The 13,680-nt window shown below is 28.4% G+C and overlaps 1 protein-coding gene across 1 annotated transcript in view; it reads left to right on the plus strand.

Annotated features, from left to right (window-relative positions):
* Positions 1–2,176: 2,176 nt before the first annotated feature.
* Rhogef3 (Rho guanine nucleotide exchange factor 3) overlaps positions 2,177–13,680 on the plus strand; it is a 30,617-nt gene continuing 19,113 nt past the window's right edge. Inside the window, exons 1-6 of the mRNA XM_074247913.1 lie at positions 2,177–2,505; positions 3,154–3,413; positions 8,758–8,932; positions 9,691–9,964; positions 11,260–11,546; positions 11,889–13,606. Of these exons, the coding sequence (XP_074104014.1) occupies positions 8,796–8,932; positions 9,691–9,964; positions 11,260–11,546; positions 11,889–13,606 (2,416 nt within the window). The 5' untranslated portion in view covers positions 2,177–2,505; positions 3,154–3,413; positions 8,758–8,795. The remainder of the gene's footprint in view (positions 2,506–3,153; positions 3,414–8,757; positions 8,933–9,690; positions 9,965–11,259; positions 11,547–11,888; positions 13,607–13,680) is intronic.

Here is a 13,680-nt window from a genome sequence, read left to right on the forward strand (position 1 = left end):
TTAAATTTAAAATTGAAAGTATTTACTTTGGATATAATAAAAAATTTCTAAATAAAATTGAATATATTTATAATATTTTCAGTCCAAGATTATAATAATTTAAAAATCAACCCGTAAATTTTGCTTTATACACCCTTACGTTTTATGAATATGTCATTTAGTACTTTTTACTTTTGATTACCGATGTAAAATTTTTTATCGACTTTCTTCAAAGTTTTAACTTTTAATTTTCGTCTCTCATAAAAGCTTAAAGAGTCAATTGTTAAAAACTTCTATGGTACCAAAAGCTTTTTCTATTTAGCATGATCAATAACATCCTACGAAAGGATATTGTAATATGTTTTTATGATGAAAGATAGAATGACTGGAATATTTGTAAAATTTATTCGCATATTTTATCATCGCACATCGATAAATATTAAAGTATAAAATGTCTGTTTAAGAAAAAAATACCGAGGGTAAAATTTGTTAATTTTATAATACAAAATAAATAATTGTACTTTACGTTACTTTCATTCTGTGAATATCCAAAATATGGGTTAAAATTCTTTTCAATAGTGTATAGCGATTTCAATTTCGGTTCTTAAATTTAATATCCGACAATGAAATTTTTACCTGACACTTCTTGTAAAATACTTGTCGCTTTTTGAATGTTGAAAGATGAATTAAATAAGCTAACAATGAACTCTATTTCAAAATGTCATATTTCATATCATGAATTTCATATGTCATAGTTCATATCATGATTATTGTTATTTACTCATTTAGAAACTTATGCATGCAATTAAACTTATGTAACTAAAGTTTTGGAATTATTATTATCTGTTAATTAATCATTACCAAACCCATATGCAAATAATTGTTTTGTATGTTTAAAATATTTTAAATAAAATGTAAAATAGATAAATCTTAAACGACTAAATTTAAACTTGATTATTTTCCTAGAAAAAAATCATGCATCGCTCTAAAGTGGTTTAGTCAATCACTTTCGTAAAGTCTGACTAAAAACTGAACTGACTACTGCCGGGTGAACGGAAGTAGAAAACTTATACGTAATGTTCATTCCACAAAATCAGCCGCAGACTTAGAATTTGGGGTTTGTAGAAAAATGTTATTTTTTTACAAGCTTTCCATCAATCTTCAGTATATTCAAGAGATATAAAGGGTCAAAATTTTCGCGAGATTAACAAGAAAAAGGTTACTACGATAAAAAAAAAAAAAAAAAAAAAAAAAAAAAAAAAAACAGTTGCATTATTTATTTTCTTATCAAATGTATTTTTATATAATTTTCTATAAATGTCTGATAAATAATATATTAAGGAAAATTATTTGACTGTTTATTTTTTTTAAGCTTTTAAATCTTTTATGGCTTAAAATAGAGTAATAGACTTACCAACATAAAAATAAACTCAATTTATAAAAATTTAATTATTAGGTCAGAGAAAACATCATTAAAATAAAGCTAAGAGACGAAAAAATGAAATTAATTTTTCCCTCCAGTATGGGCGTTATTAAATTTAAATACTGAGTAGATTTAACTGTTAACAGACCTCGTAATAAAACAAATATCTGTAAATAAATCGTCAAAGTTGTTAATAAAAAAAATCAATTTATTTTAAAAACAAATATTGGCTTTTGGTAGGTAAATATTTGGAGATGTGGGACAAAATTAATTTAAATTGAATAGTTAATAGTCATATATATGGATAATATATTTATTATGTTGACATTGTTTATGCCAATTTACGCAAGCTCTACACGAGTCCATAGGTGCAAGAACTCACTCGACAGGATTTGGATGAACAAGAACGAGCAGACGAAGAAAGCCGGAGGACTTAACTTTTCTCTCTCCGTCGATTTTATTCTTCCTCAGAATTGTGGAGGCTGCGCGGAAAAATCGATAGACGGGCCGGCGAGGAACGCGAGACAGCGCAAACGACGCAGTCATCGTCGAACCGGCGGGCTAAAGGATACGCGACCGTTGTCAAAACTATTATTATTAAATTTTTTGCTATTATCAATTAAAACTTTTTAAGCACATATTTTAACGTTATTTTTCCAATAATTCGGAAATTATATTTTCATCATACTCCGATAATATTCATTTTTTATTATTGCCGTCGTACCACGTGGTGTGCAGCTCATCAAAACCCAGCAGACGACGCTATGGGCAATTTGGAGTTCGATGCAATGCTGCAATGCTAAAAAACGATATGATGTTCCATTAATTCGTAAATTAATGTTGACGTGCTTCCTCAATTTTTGTCGCGTATTATTTTTCAATATATAATGTATAGTTGTCAAAAAATGTAACTGCTGACTATTTGGCTTTTGGTTGAGAAAAATTTTTTATGAGCAAAAATTTTATTAAAAATAATTTATCTTGGCTATGTGAAACACTAGTTAATTAAACAACTTTTGCAACTAATATGTTTTACTGTGATAATTGTTGGAAGCTTCAAGAAGAGATTTTTCATTATTTTGGGCATTTCATCTTCCAACAAGGTGACTTGTTAGCTTGTTATTTCAACACAATCTTTGTAAAGGAAATTTTTGTTATTTTTAGATTTATTCACTCATTATTAAAAAAAAATTTCAACATTTTCGAATTGAGAATACAGAATTTTTTCTGTTTACACTCAATGACTCGTGTAGTTGAATTGAATTAGAATACTTTCAATAGAGATTGAAAAAATTTGATCATTTGAGAGTTAACATAAAAAAAATCATTGTTGTAAGAATTTACAAAGGTATGGAGATAAATCGATCGAAAATTTTTCGCGCACGAGGAAATCATATAGGAACTCGCCGCCACAATCCCAGACCCTCTCCTCTGATGGTTCGACGACCTTTCTCTATCGTGTTGCTTCTCTGTTCACATTGTTTGATTACGTATCTTTTATGTTTAATATTAATTTAAAATTAATTATTCTTTATTTTCACCAACCATAAAAAAAACTTTGTATAAAAAATCCACGAATTAGTTATTGAAAATTTTATCAATATTCGAATAATCAATAATCAATATTATAGACTTTTTTCTTTGTAAAAAGAATATATATTTTCTTTATACAATATCAAGTTGAAATTTAATTTTATAACCAGAAAAAAAAAAATAATTTTATTAATCGTTTTTTATTTCAATTTTAAAAGATTCAACGGAACATTGTGAACACGACAGAAAAGCTGAGAGCGAAGAAAAATTGTTGACTAACCCCTGGAGCATTTACGAAATTTTATTGCTAAAGGTTTGAATTGTTCGAATGACCTCAAGGGACAAAAAATATTGAAGAAACTTAACGATACTTAAACAGGGTGATAAAAGCCTCGATCATTTCAAAAACACAGCGGTTACTTTTAAGAACATGAACGTTCAGCTGTTGGACCATCGGATCCGCATTGGGTTTACTAAGGTAAAGAATTATGTAATTTTTTTATTTTACATATTAATATTTATTTTGAAGAATATAATATAAAACATTCTCTGAACTTTCAATCTTTGAAATATTGTAAATGTAATTTAATATTTCACCATTCAGTGACAAGTTAACTTTCTTCAAGCTTTACGTAGAAAAAAATTATAAAATTTTAAATTTAGTTATTGTTCTTCTTGAATAATAAAAGTTAAGGAGATTGTAAGAGAATCTTGGCAAATTACTTATTATATATGTGAATACATTTTTGTACTTTCTGATACTGATTTTATGACAAGTAATTTTATCATATCGTTTAATTTGCTAGATATGTTTTTTATTATTAAATTTGATACAAAATGTAGAGTAAAAAATCATAGTTGATATTAATAATTCACCGGTATAGGTAAAAAATGATTCTTTATTTGGGAATGTAATTAATTTTTTTGACACGTTTTTTTTTATTGCTATTATCAGCTTGACCTGTATCTATCTATTTATATAACAGTATCTTTCGACGTAATTTTTACCGATTTAACAAAGAATGATTCATTTGAAAATTTGCATACGCCTCAAAGACCAATGACAATACGATTATTTGATAACTTAATCCTAGTGCCCTTGCCAAGATCATCAGGATAAAAAAATAGGTATATTTTACAGGTTAAAAATGTACCCAGCATAGAATGACCGTAAAAATTTTTCAATTATCAAAAATACTACAATCTAACGTTTCTGGTATTTTATTGCATGCTAAAAAATTAAAAAATTGAAAATCATTTAAAATTATTTTCTATACATTTTAATTTGATTTTTTCGATTAATCTTTTTAATTTTATTAATTTTTTTGGAAGCTTAGATTATTAATCCAGGACTACCAGTCCCTTTAAACAATTATTTAGAAACAACCAAAGCTATTTTGGCTAGTAATGTATCCCTCTTAAATAGTAAAATAATGATGAAATTTATTCAAATTTATTTGAGCTGATATGTTCTACAATACATGGGACGAAGGAAAAAAATACTTTCAAGTATCCTTTATCACGGTTTATAGCTGCGGAATTTTCTCAATGAAACTCTAAAGGAAAAAGTTTTTTAAATGTAAGATTCCTTCCCAAGCTTCACAAAAAAATATTGAGTTTTTGGTAGATTTCACTCAACAAGAAGTTAAAAAATTTATGATTGTTAACTTAAATTCAACAAAACATTAACAAAAAAAAATTTGTGCCACTTGGAATATATTTGAAAGAGTTCTATGTCTGAAACTTGTAAATTTTTCGTAGATCGATGAAAAAGTATTTAAACAATTTTTAACAATTAGGTAAACTATGACATCTTGCATAACGAAAATAAAATTTCAAAATGTTATTTTCAGTTTCCAAAATTATTAAATGATTTTCAATTATTAAAACATTTTCAAACTTAATCAAATTTCGAACCCAATTAAAGTTTTAAGTACAATCTTAATGACGTAACGCAAGATATTGCGATAAAATCCATCTAATACATCGAAAAGAAAGCATTCAATTTTTAATCAATTAAACTTAGTTTCCAGTCATCACTTCAATGTACACTTTAGAGGATATAGTTTGAAACTCTTATGATGATAAATCAATTTCAATATACCTCACCATTTCAGATAGATTCTTTCAATCGGCTTCAAATACCATTTATTTTACTGATTATATTTGTGATGCTCTATATTTAATAATAATAATAATAATAATGATAAGGCTCAAATCGGTGCCTCCAACGGAAATAGTTTAAAATATTTGTATTATTCAAACCATTTATACACCGTGAAAATTTTCGTTTAAATTTTACTATGCAAACTGAGAGAACGAAAAATTATTGTCTGGAACAGAATTTTTTGGCTAAGGAATTCATTGAAATGAACCATTTAAATTTATAAATTTTGGGATAAAAGAATAATCAATCTACCTTTATTATGAAAATATATTTTCAATAATTATTAGAAAAGTAAGTTCTTATATCGAGAAAATTTTCTCAATAGTGTATTTTTTTTTCTCAGTGTGGGTGTATTTTATCGCTGGACAATAAGGAAACTATTCAAAACTTTAAAATGAAAGTTAAAAAAATGAAATTTCATTTAAATAAAATTTCCAAATGCGTTCACAAGAAATTTTACACATACTACTTCTTAATAAATATAATTTAAATTATAATAAACCAAATTATATTCCGGTCTACATTTTGAATAATGTTTTTCTCCGCCTGGATGCCGACATTTAATTCATATGGTTATGAGTATTCATGAAAGAAAAACAAAAAAAAATAAACAGTTGAAGTTTTATCGTCTATTTTATATACTTGTACATTTTAATAGTTAGGTGCTCCTAGCACAAAAATAGAAAAATTACGGTTTTAAAATGGAATTTCAATGATCTAGATAAGACCTATATTTTCAAATTGAAAAGTTGCAAATTCAAATAATTTGATAAAATAAAACTTTAAATATTGATTTTTAAAGTTTCAAATATACACTCTTACAGAGTTTTAAAAAATTTTTTTTATAAAATATAATTTTTCCACTTTTTTTACTAGAGACACCTAAATATTCAAATTTTCACTATAAACTATAATTATTCAACTGTTCTTTTTTCCATGTTCTACTGCGAATACTAAAATTTATCGTTTCAGTTGAAAAAGACGAAAAGTCTACACATTAGATAAATTCATTTAAACTGAACAAAGCTCAGAAAAGAGAGAAATATAAAAATTCATGAACGTTAAATCCATAAATATTTTTTTTTTTTTACGCACAAAGTTATAACTGAGTTGAATTAGTTGTAGCTACTTCAAATATTGAAAATATATATATATATTTCGAATTTTTTAAAATCTTTTAAATTGTTACTAAACTTTAGACAATGATTTGATTATTTGTTTTAGCTTACACAGAAGCATGAATTAAATTAAATCTACCATCAAAGCTTGTAACTATTTTACTCGCTTTTAGGATTTTTTTTGTCCGGTAATCAATTATCTATAAAATTTGAAAACTTTTAGCATGACTAAATATAAAGTTACAAACAGAGTCTATAACTTTTGAATGCTTCAATTAATTCACTGAGACGCTAAAGGGAAAAATGTGTGACGTATGAATATTAAATAATGGTAGGAAAATTTTGAATTGAATTATTTTTGTATAAAAAATATGCAATTAAAACTCAAATAATATATTTATTATGTCAATAATGTATGTACCTACAATTACAATTTAAAAACTGTTTACAACGCCCTACTTTCGATATTGATGTGTTACTTGTCGTTGAATGAAGCCAATACCAGTCATCCCTTTCTTTTCCTCCTCACTGACAGAACAGAAAAGCGGGTGGTTTTCGTCTCGACGTTTTTTTTTGTCCTCTATTTGATTCATTTCGGTCTTCATGTTTGCATAACAAACATTGAAAAATTTTCAATTATATAAATAAACATAGGTTTGATAAATACAGTTGAAAAAAGTTATTCAATTTTACATATTATATATATATATATATATATATATATATATATATATATATATATATATATATATATATATATATATATATATATATAATACAGATTATTATGTCCATTCTTCTTGGAAAAACTATCCAAACAATTTTTTTTTATTCTTTTTTTTTTATGGGCAAACAACTTATTTTCATGTAATACCTCACTAAACTTCGTAGTAAAAAGACTTTTTATAGGAAATCATATATTGAGAAAATTTAAGTAGCAGTTCCTGAAGTTTATTACAGTAGTTTAAAAAAAAAATATTATTTGAAGTTTCAAAAAAAAATTTTAATACATTTGAACAATATTCTTGTCTAAAATTTTTTAGAGACGTGTTTGCTCAGAAATTTCCAATTTTTCAAAAGCTTTTTACTTTTTTGTGCTTAAAAAGTTATGTCGGCTGCTGCCAACTGGGTCAAAGTCGAAAGATTTGTTAAAAAAATCAGTATCAAAAAATTATTAAAATAGTGATTGTCATAATAACTTTGATGTAATGGTCAATCGTTTTTAAAACCATTCAGAATTCAATGAAACTTGGCATACTAGTACATTATATATTAAGATAATAAAACAGTTAAATTTTCTAAGAGCTGCAAAAAACCAGAAAAAGATATTAATATAAAATCATTTTGACCTTTACCATTAATCCTTACGAGAAATTACAGATTTTATTTTATATTTAAAAGTACGAAAAGAAATAATATTTTGAATACTTTGTTACATAGGTAAATCAATAAATAAATCTATTTCGTAAATCAAAAGGGACTGCGTATTCGATATTTGACTCTTATGATATCTGTAGTACTACCAGACAAGATATCACCATCTAAAAATGTTATTGAACCCTTACGAGAACCCCCTTACGAGAAGGTATATTTGCAAAAATAGTGGTAAATTTAAAAGATAGACAGCAGATTAATCCGTTTTCAGATTTTTGTTTTCATTCCAACATAAGCTTCTCAAGATCACATTTTTTAATTTTCCAAAATCTCTATACAAAATAAAATAAATTGTTTTTAACCTTCTATTGCTCGTTTACTGTGAATATAATTCTGACGAAGCACTTACATACTCAACTTACTGAAGTTTCCTATTGAGTATGTGAGAGTTTAACTACTAATGAACTTTTCATATTAATCCAGCAATTTTAACTCGGAAATTCAAACCTAGTGAAATTAAATTTCGTATGAATTAAAGTTGCTAAAATTTAGCTTCATTCTAATTAAAGTCAATTAAATGTGACTTCCTTGCCACGAATTTAATTTGATGTAATAATTAAAGAAAAAAACTCTGACAAAACGCAGTTTTTTTATTTTTAGGCGAGAGTAGAGCATAGCTACGCTCGCGCTTAAGAGTTCACATAGGTTTCACGGTTTCAAAAAATTGTTTTTTTTTTGTTTTATTAAATTCTACAACATCTCTAGAATATTTTCCTAAAGTTTCAAATCGATCTGAATAATAGTTTCGGAGATACAGTTTTAAAAAGTTGCGCGCTCAAGGCGCTGTTGTATTGTCACTTAAAACTTTAAACGCGTTTTTTTCAAAACTATGTTTTCAAAGACAGCACCCAAGATCTCTCGAGAACTACTCAACCGATCTTGATGAAATTTTAGACAGGTCTTCGAGATATAATTTACAAGGTCTTGAACGAAAGATTTTTTTTTTTTTTTCAATTACAGCTATTTAGAAAAAAAAATGCCGCGAAATTTTAGCGAAATTTTTAATTTTGTTGTAAAAACCTTTGCCAAAAATCCAATTTTAATAAAAGTGAATACATTAAATTCATTACTCGAAGATCAGTACATTAATTATTTTTTTACAGGATGGTCTTCTTCCTGAAATGAAAAAAAAAGGTGTAAAATGAATCGGCGAGAAGATCCACTGCTCCGGCAGCACTGTAATCGTTTACTTCAACTTGCCGAAACAACCAACATCAAACCTGGGCATGGAAGTGGCAAACGACGAGGCCAAAAATCGTCCCATGGATTTAGTTCAGGGTAAATACTTACTTGAATATATATATATATATATATATATATATATATATATATATATATATATATATATATATATATATATATATATATATATATATATATATATATGAAAAAAATTAATTAAATTGTCAAATAAAAAATTTTTCATCAAATTTAACCCAAAAAAGTATGTTAACGACTTTTTTACCCAAACTTAGTGTTAATTCAACACAATCAGTGTGTAACGATAAAGTAACACAGCTTTGTGTCAATGTAACATTAAAAAAACGATTGTAATAAATCAACACATTAAAATGTAAAAATTTAACTCAAAAACTTTAACATTTACACAATGACAAAAAATTTTTTACTGTTTATATATAATCTAACAATAATAACCGCTACATTGAGCAACAAAACTTCAATTTAAAACATGTTTGCATTTAATTTTCTGTTTCTTCGTGTGCTTACTCTTACAATTTTTCATAAATTCAAATATTTGAATTATAACTTTTCTTTAAAAATAAATTACTTCAAAGAATCCAGTTTAGTGAAACTATGAATTAAATTTTATGAAAAATTTTTCTTCACATAACTTACAATCGTTGTGTAACTTTTTGTACGGAATATTTATTTTCCCTCAAATACCGTATCCATCGAGATGTTCATTTATGTTAATAGAGATATTCTTTCAATGTATCAAATTCTTAGCTCTTTATCAGCTCGATTTAAGTAAATCTACTATGGTACTCTACCAATCTACTCATTTGCCCGTATAGCACTAATGCCCGGACGACGCTTCAAGATATCGTAAGGAATGATCCAGGATATACGTCTAATATTGAACATCTAGTTTTCCCGGACCGTAAGGGTAGCAATCCAAATTTAGCTAGTCACAGTGGATCTTCATCCTTTAAGAACAAGCCCAAAAATGTAGGGGAATCTAATAATGCCTCAACGGCTAAGTCAAAACTGGTAGAAGTGATTGCTCATCCGTACATGAGAGGATTATCATTTGAAGATGCACTTACAACCAAAAATAAATCCTTTAACGTAAGTCAATATTTTTTTTATAATTTTTTATGCAAAAAAAAAAAACCATTACAATATCTGTCACATAATAAATGTATTATTGCTAGTATCTTATGATTTCAGATTTTTTCGGTAATGATTTATCTTTAGTACTAAAAAAAATAATTTTCGTCTATTAATATTTGTAGATTTTAAGTTAACATTCTATATTACGTATATAAGTCTTAACCGTGTTTTCCTAAAATGTAAATACTGCTAACACAAATAGAAAATAAACTGAAAACTTTAAGCACAACTATTGAGGCAGTGTAAATAAACATTGTTGGGATTCGCTTTCTTTTTTTCTTTAAAAATCACTATACACACGAACAAAATTTATCCTTCAGCTCTTGTAGAAGTAATACAATATTTGTTGATATTTTTCTTTTATAGATTACCATTCATGTTATTTATATTGTTGTTCTTTAAAAACCACAAAAAAGTATATTGTGTTTCAAATAGTTCCAAAAATTATGTTTCAGTGATTTGAATTTCATCTTTTGATATTAGCATTAAAAGATGACCTATTACAATTCTTTTCACATATTTAGTGAGCAATATCTCAGATAAATAAAGCATCTCATACTAAAAACATAATTAATAGATTGAAGAAAATTATTTAATTAGGCAATTTTATAAATATTATAAATATTATAAATTAACATGACAATATTCTATCATTTATTGATGATTTTACAAAATTTATACTTTTTTAGTGAAATAGAAGGAAATGAAACTTATAATTAGTTTAACTTTGATCTCGGATTACTTAAATGAGTAAATTAATTTAATTTTCTACAGAAAATGTGTCGGCTGATTTTTGTATGAAATATCGGTAACTATAATAATAAAAAGTACAAGAAGCAAAAGTATTTTCTGGCTTATTATTTAGAGTAAGTAAAAAGAACGATACGCAACCACTTAATGTTCAGTTTTTTGAATCGCTCTAATATAAAGATGTATATCAGTGACTATGAATTTTTTAATTGTGTAATTAGCATATCATACGAAAGAAAAGACAACTCTCTGCGTAGATTAAAAATATTTTTAACTTTATCACATTTGATCTTATCTCAGAAAAATTAAACCTTTTAAAACGTCATTTAAATGAAAGTGCAGGTTTCAAATTTAATAATATTAAAAAAGTTAAAAAAAATTTTTTAATACTTTGTTTCACTCGAGTAATCTTCATTAAAAAATGAAGTAATTTGAAAAATTTTTTTTACATATGTGGTTGATTTCTATTCAAAGGAATTCTGACTAATGATACATTTTAGGATACCTCATTAAACGGTAGAGGAGATCCTACTGTAATTACATCATCCGGTCACCAGCCGAATTCGGTATCAGCATCTTCTAACTTCAAGCATCGTCAATGGGTTTCACAGCCTTCGCAATCGTCAAAGCAACATTCGACTGATAGCGGGGGAAGCCACGTGGGTTCCGTAGGCGGTACTGGAAATACGACATCGGTCCAACAACCTCGACGCCTTAGTCCCGCGTCAGACCCAAAAGAATTAAATTCTGCAATATCTTCAATAGGAACCAGAGAAAAGTCAGAGAGGTATAAATTACCGCAATTATTGTCACAATGAAATAAATTTGTTGTACTTGTTCTATTTCAAGTTCAAACAGTTTTGTAATTAATATTTTATAAGACTAAAGTGAATTGTTAAAGAACCTTGAGTACTTTCGAAGATGCTGAGTAAAAGGTGAACGTAATAGAAATAATAATAATTAAACTAATTAACTTGATTGCATTTTAATTCCAACTTGAAAATAAAAATAATAATAACATTTAATTTAATTCAATAAGTTTGAAATTTCAGTAATATACTATTGAAAATTAATTAATATCAATTTATAACACAGATGATGATAATAATAATAATAATAATAATTTTAGAACGGGAAATGTATCAATTGTACATCTCCGCGGTACATCTTCAGTGGAATCACGTGAATCCTGGGAAAATCGACAAGCATCGAATTTTTCCGAAATTCGGTCAAAGAGCTACAACCGTGCGAGTTCAATACCAGGTTTAAAACGTCAAGAAGCCTCAATTACAAGTTGTGTGAGCATCGGAAATACATCTTCGTCGAGAAATCGATGTCAAGAGACCCAAAGTCAACGGCGTCGTGAAGCAACAAATTCATTACTCTCGGGAGGTCGCAGTACATCAGGTGAGCTTTTCGTCAGCGGGAATTGTAGTAGAGAATTATCTCCAGTACGGTGGTGTGACCATGATGTAGATGGCGTGTATCTCGGGAGATCGGGATGGGTTCAAGTTCAACAACGGTCTCTTGATGAGAACCGTAAGATCAAATACGAAAGCAATCCCCAAGCGAAATGTACCGGAAATAGCAATGGAGTCACTGGGACTATTCCACTCCCACGACGAGCAACTGTCAAGCTCATAGACTATCACTGTAGCAACAGCGAACCAGGAAAGCGCTCTGACTACTTAAGAAGTCATACTTTAGACTCCCACCGGCCAGATTTCTTGAAGCTTAACAGTTCCGAATATGAACCTCCCAGTGGTTGTGCTTCACCTCACAGTATTCCCGAGTCTTTCTCACCGCCATCAATAACACCGATCATATCACCACCCCCAGCATTCCAAGACGCCTTACAAAAAAGAGGAACGCGATCTTCCCGGTTCAGTACAACATTTGGAAAAACGCCTTTTCTTCCCAGATCTAATGCCATTGTCGACAGTGATCTGATCAGTCCACCACCTTCACCGCTGTTAAACAAGAATTGGAGCTCCTCAATACCGTCTTCAACTAAAAAATTATCAAACATATCTAACAAGTCTCGATCAAGATGTCAAGGACCGTCTCAAGGCTCTGGAAATTCTATTGTCGTTATACAGTCAAAGCAAGATAGCAAGCAACCTCGTCTTGCTTCTGCAAAATCCTTAGAAGATCAGTCAAGTGCAAGAAGATCACAATTTGCTCAAAGATACCTAGAATCTTCATCATCATCATCTTCTTCTATGGGATTCCGTAGTCTTGATAGTTGCGTCAACAGAGTAACAATGCCATGCTTAGCTGAGAACACAGATTCATCTATCGAAGGTTATGAAGATGGCGACGAAGACGATAATCCAGATTCATTGTTGAATAGTGCTGTTTCATCTCCAGGGACACTTTTAGACTTCTCTTTCGAGGGAATGATAATAAATCATGAGAGATTATCACCCTCTGGAAGACAATCGCGTTTAGGGCGCAGTCACCAAGCATCAAGAAGATCACCAGGTTCTTCCGATGGGGGTAAATTGTCTTTTGATTCCGGCTCATCGTCTTCGTCATCTAGCAATAGTACTGACCGAATAGAAAGATCACCAACTCCCAATAGTTATAAACGCTCAAATCAATCCCGTCAACAGCATCAAGGGTATCGAGGTACTCTTGCACTTTCTCCGGATTCATTGCAAGCTTCCAGAGTTCGACGCTCAAAAAGTCTTCAATTACCGGAAAAAAGGTCTCCAGGATCTGGCAATCTTCAACAGCAATCATCGAGGGAACACTATCATGAAGCAAACGATTCTAATAAATCCCATTTAAAAGTTATCAACGACAAAAGTATGGGACGAAATAAAAAACACATCTTTACAAATCGTAAGTATTTTCAATTTATTTTATTTATTTATTTTTTTTTTTCTATTTTGTGTCGTTAAATTACAATTGATTTG

The sequence above is a fragment of the Cotesia typhae genome, unplaced genomic scaffold (assembly GCF_013202065.1).
Source record: "Cotesia typhae breed Kobodo isofemale line unplaced genomic scaffold, CoteBio_Ctyphae contig_5, whole genome shotgun sequence".
NCBI classification, from domain to species: Eukaryota; Metazoa; Arthropoda; class Insecta; order Hymenoptera; family Braconidae; genus Cotesia; species Cotesia typhae.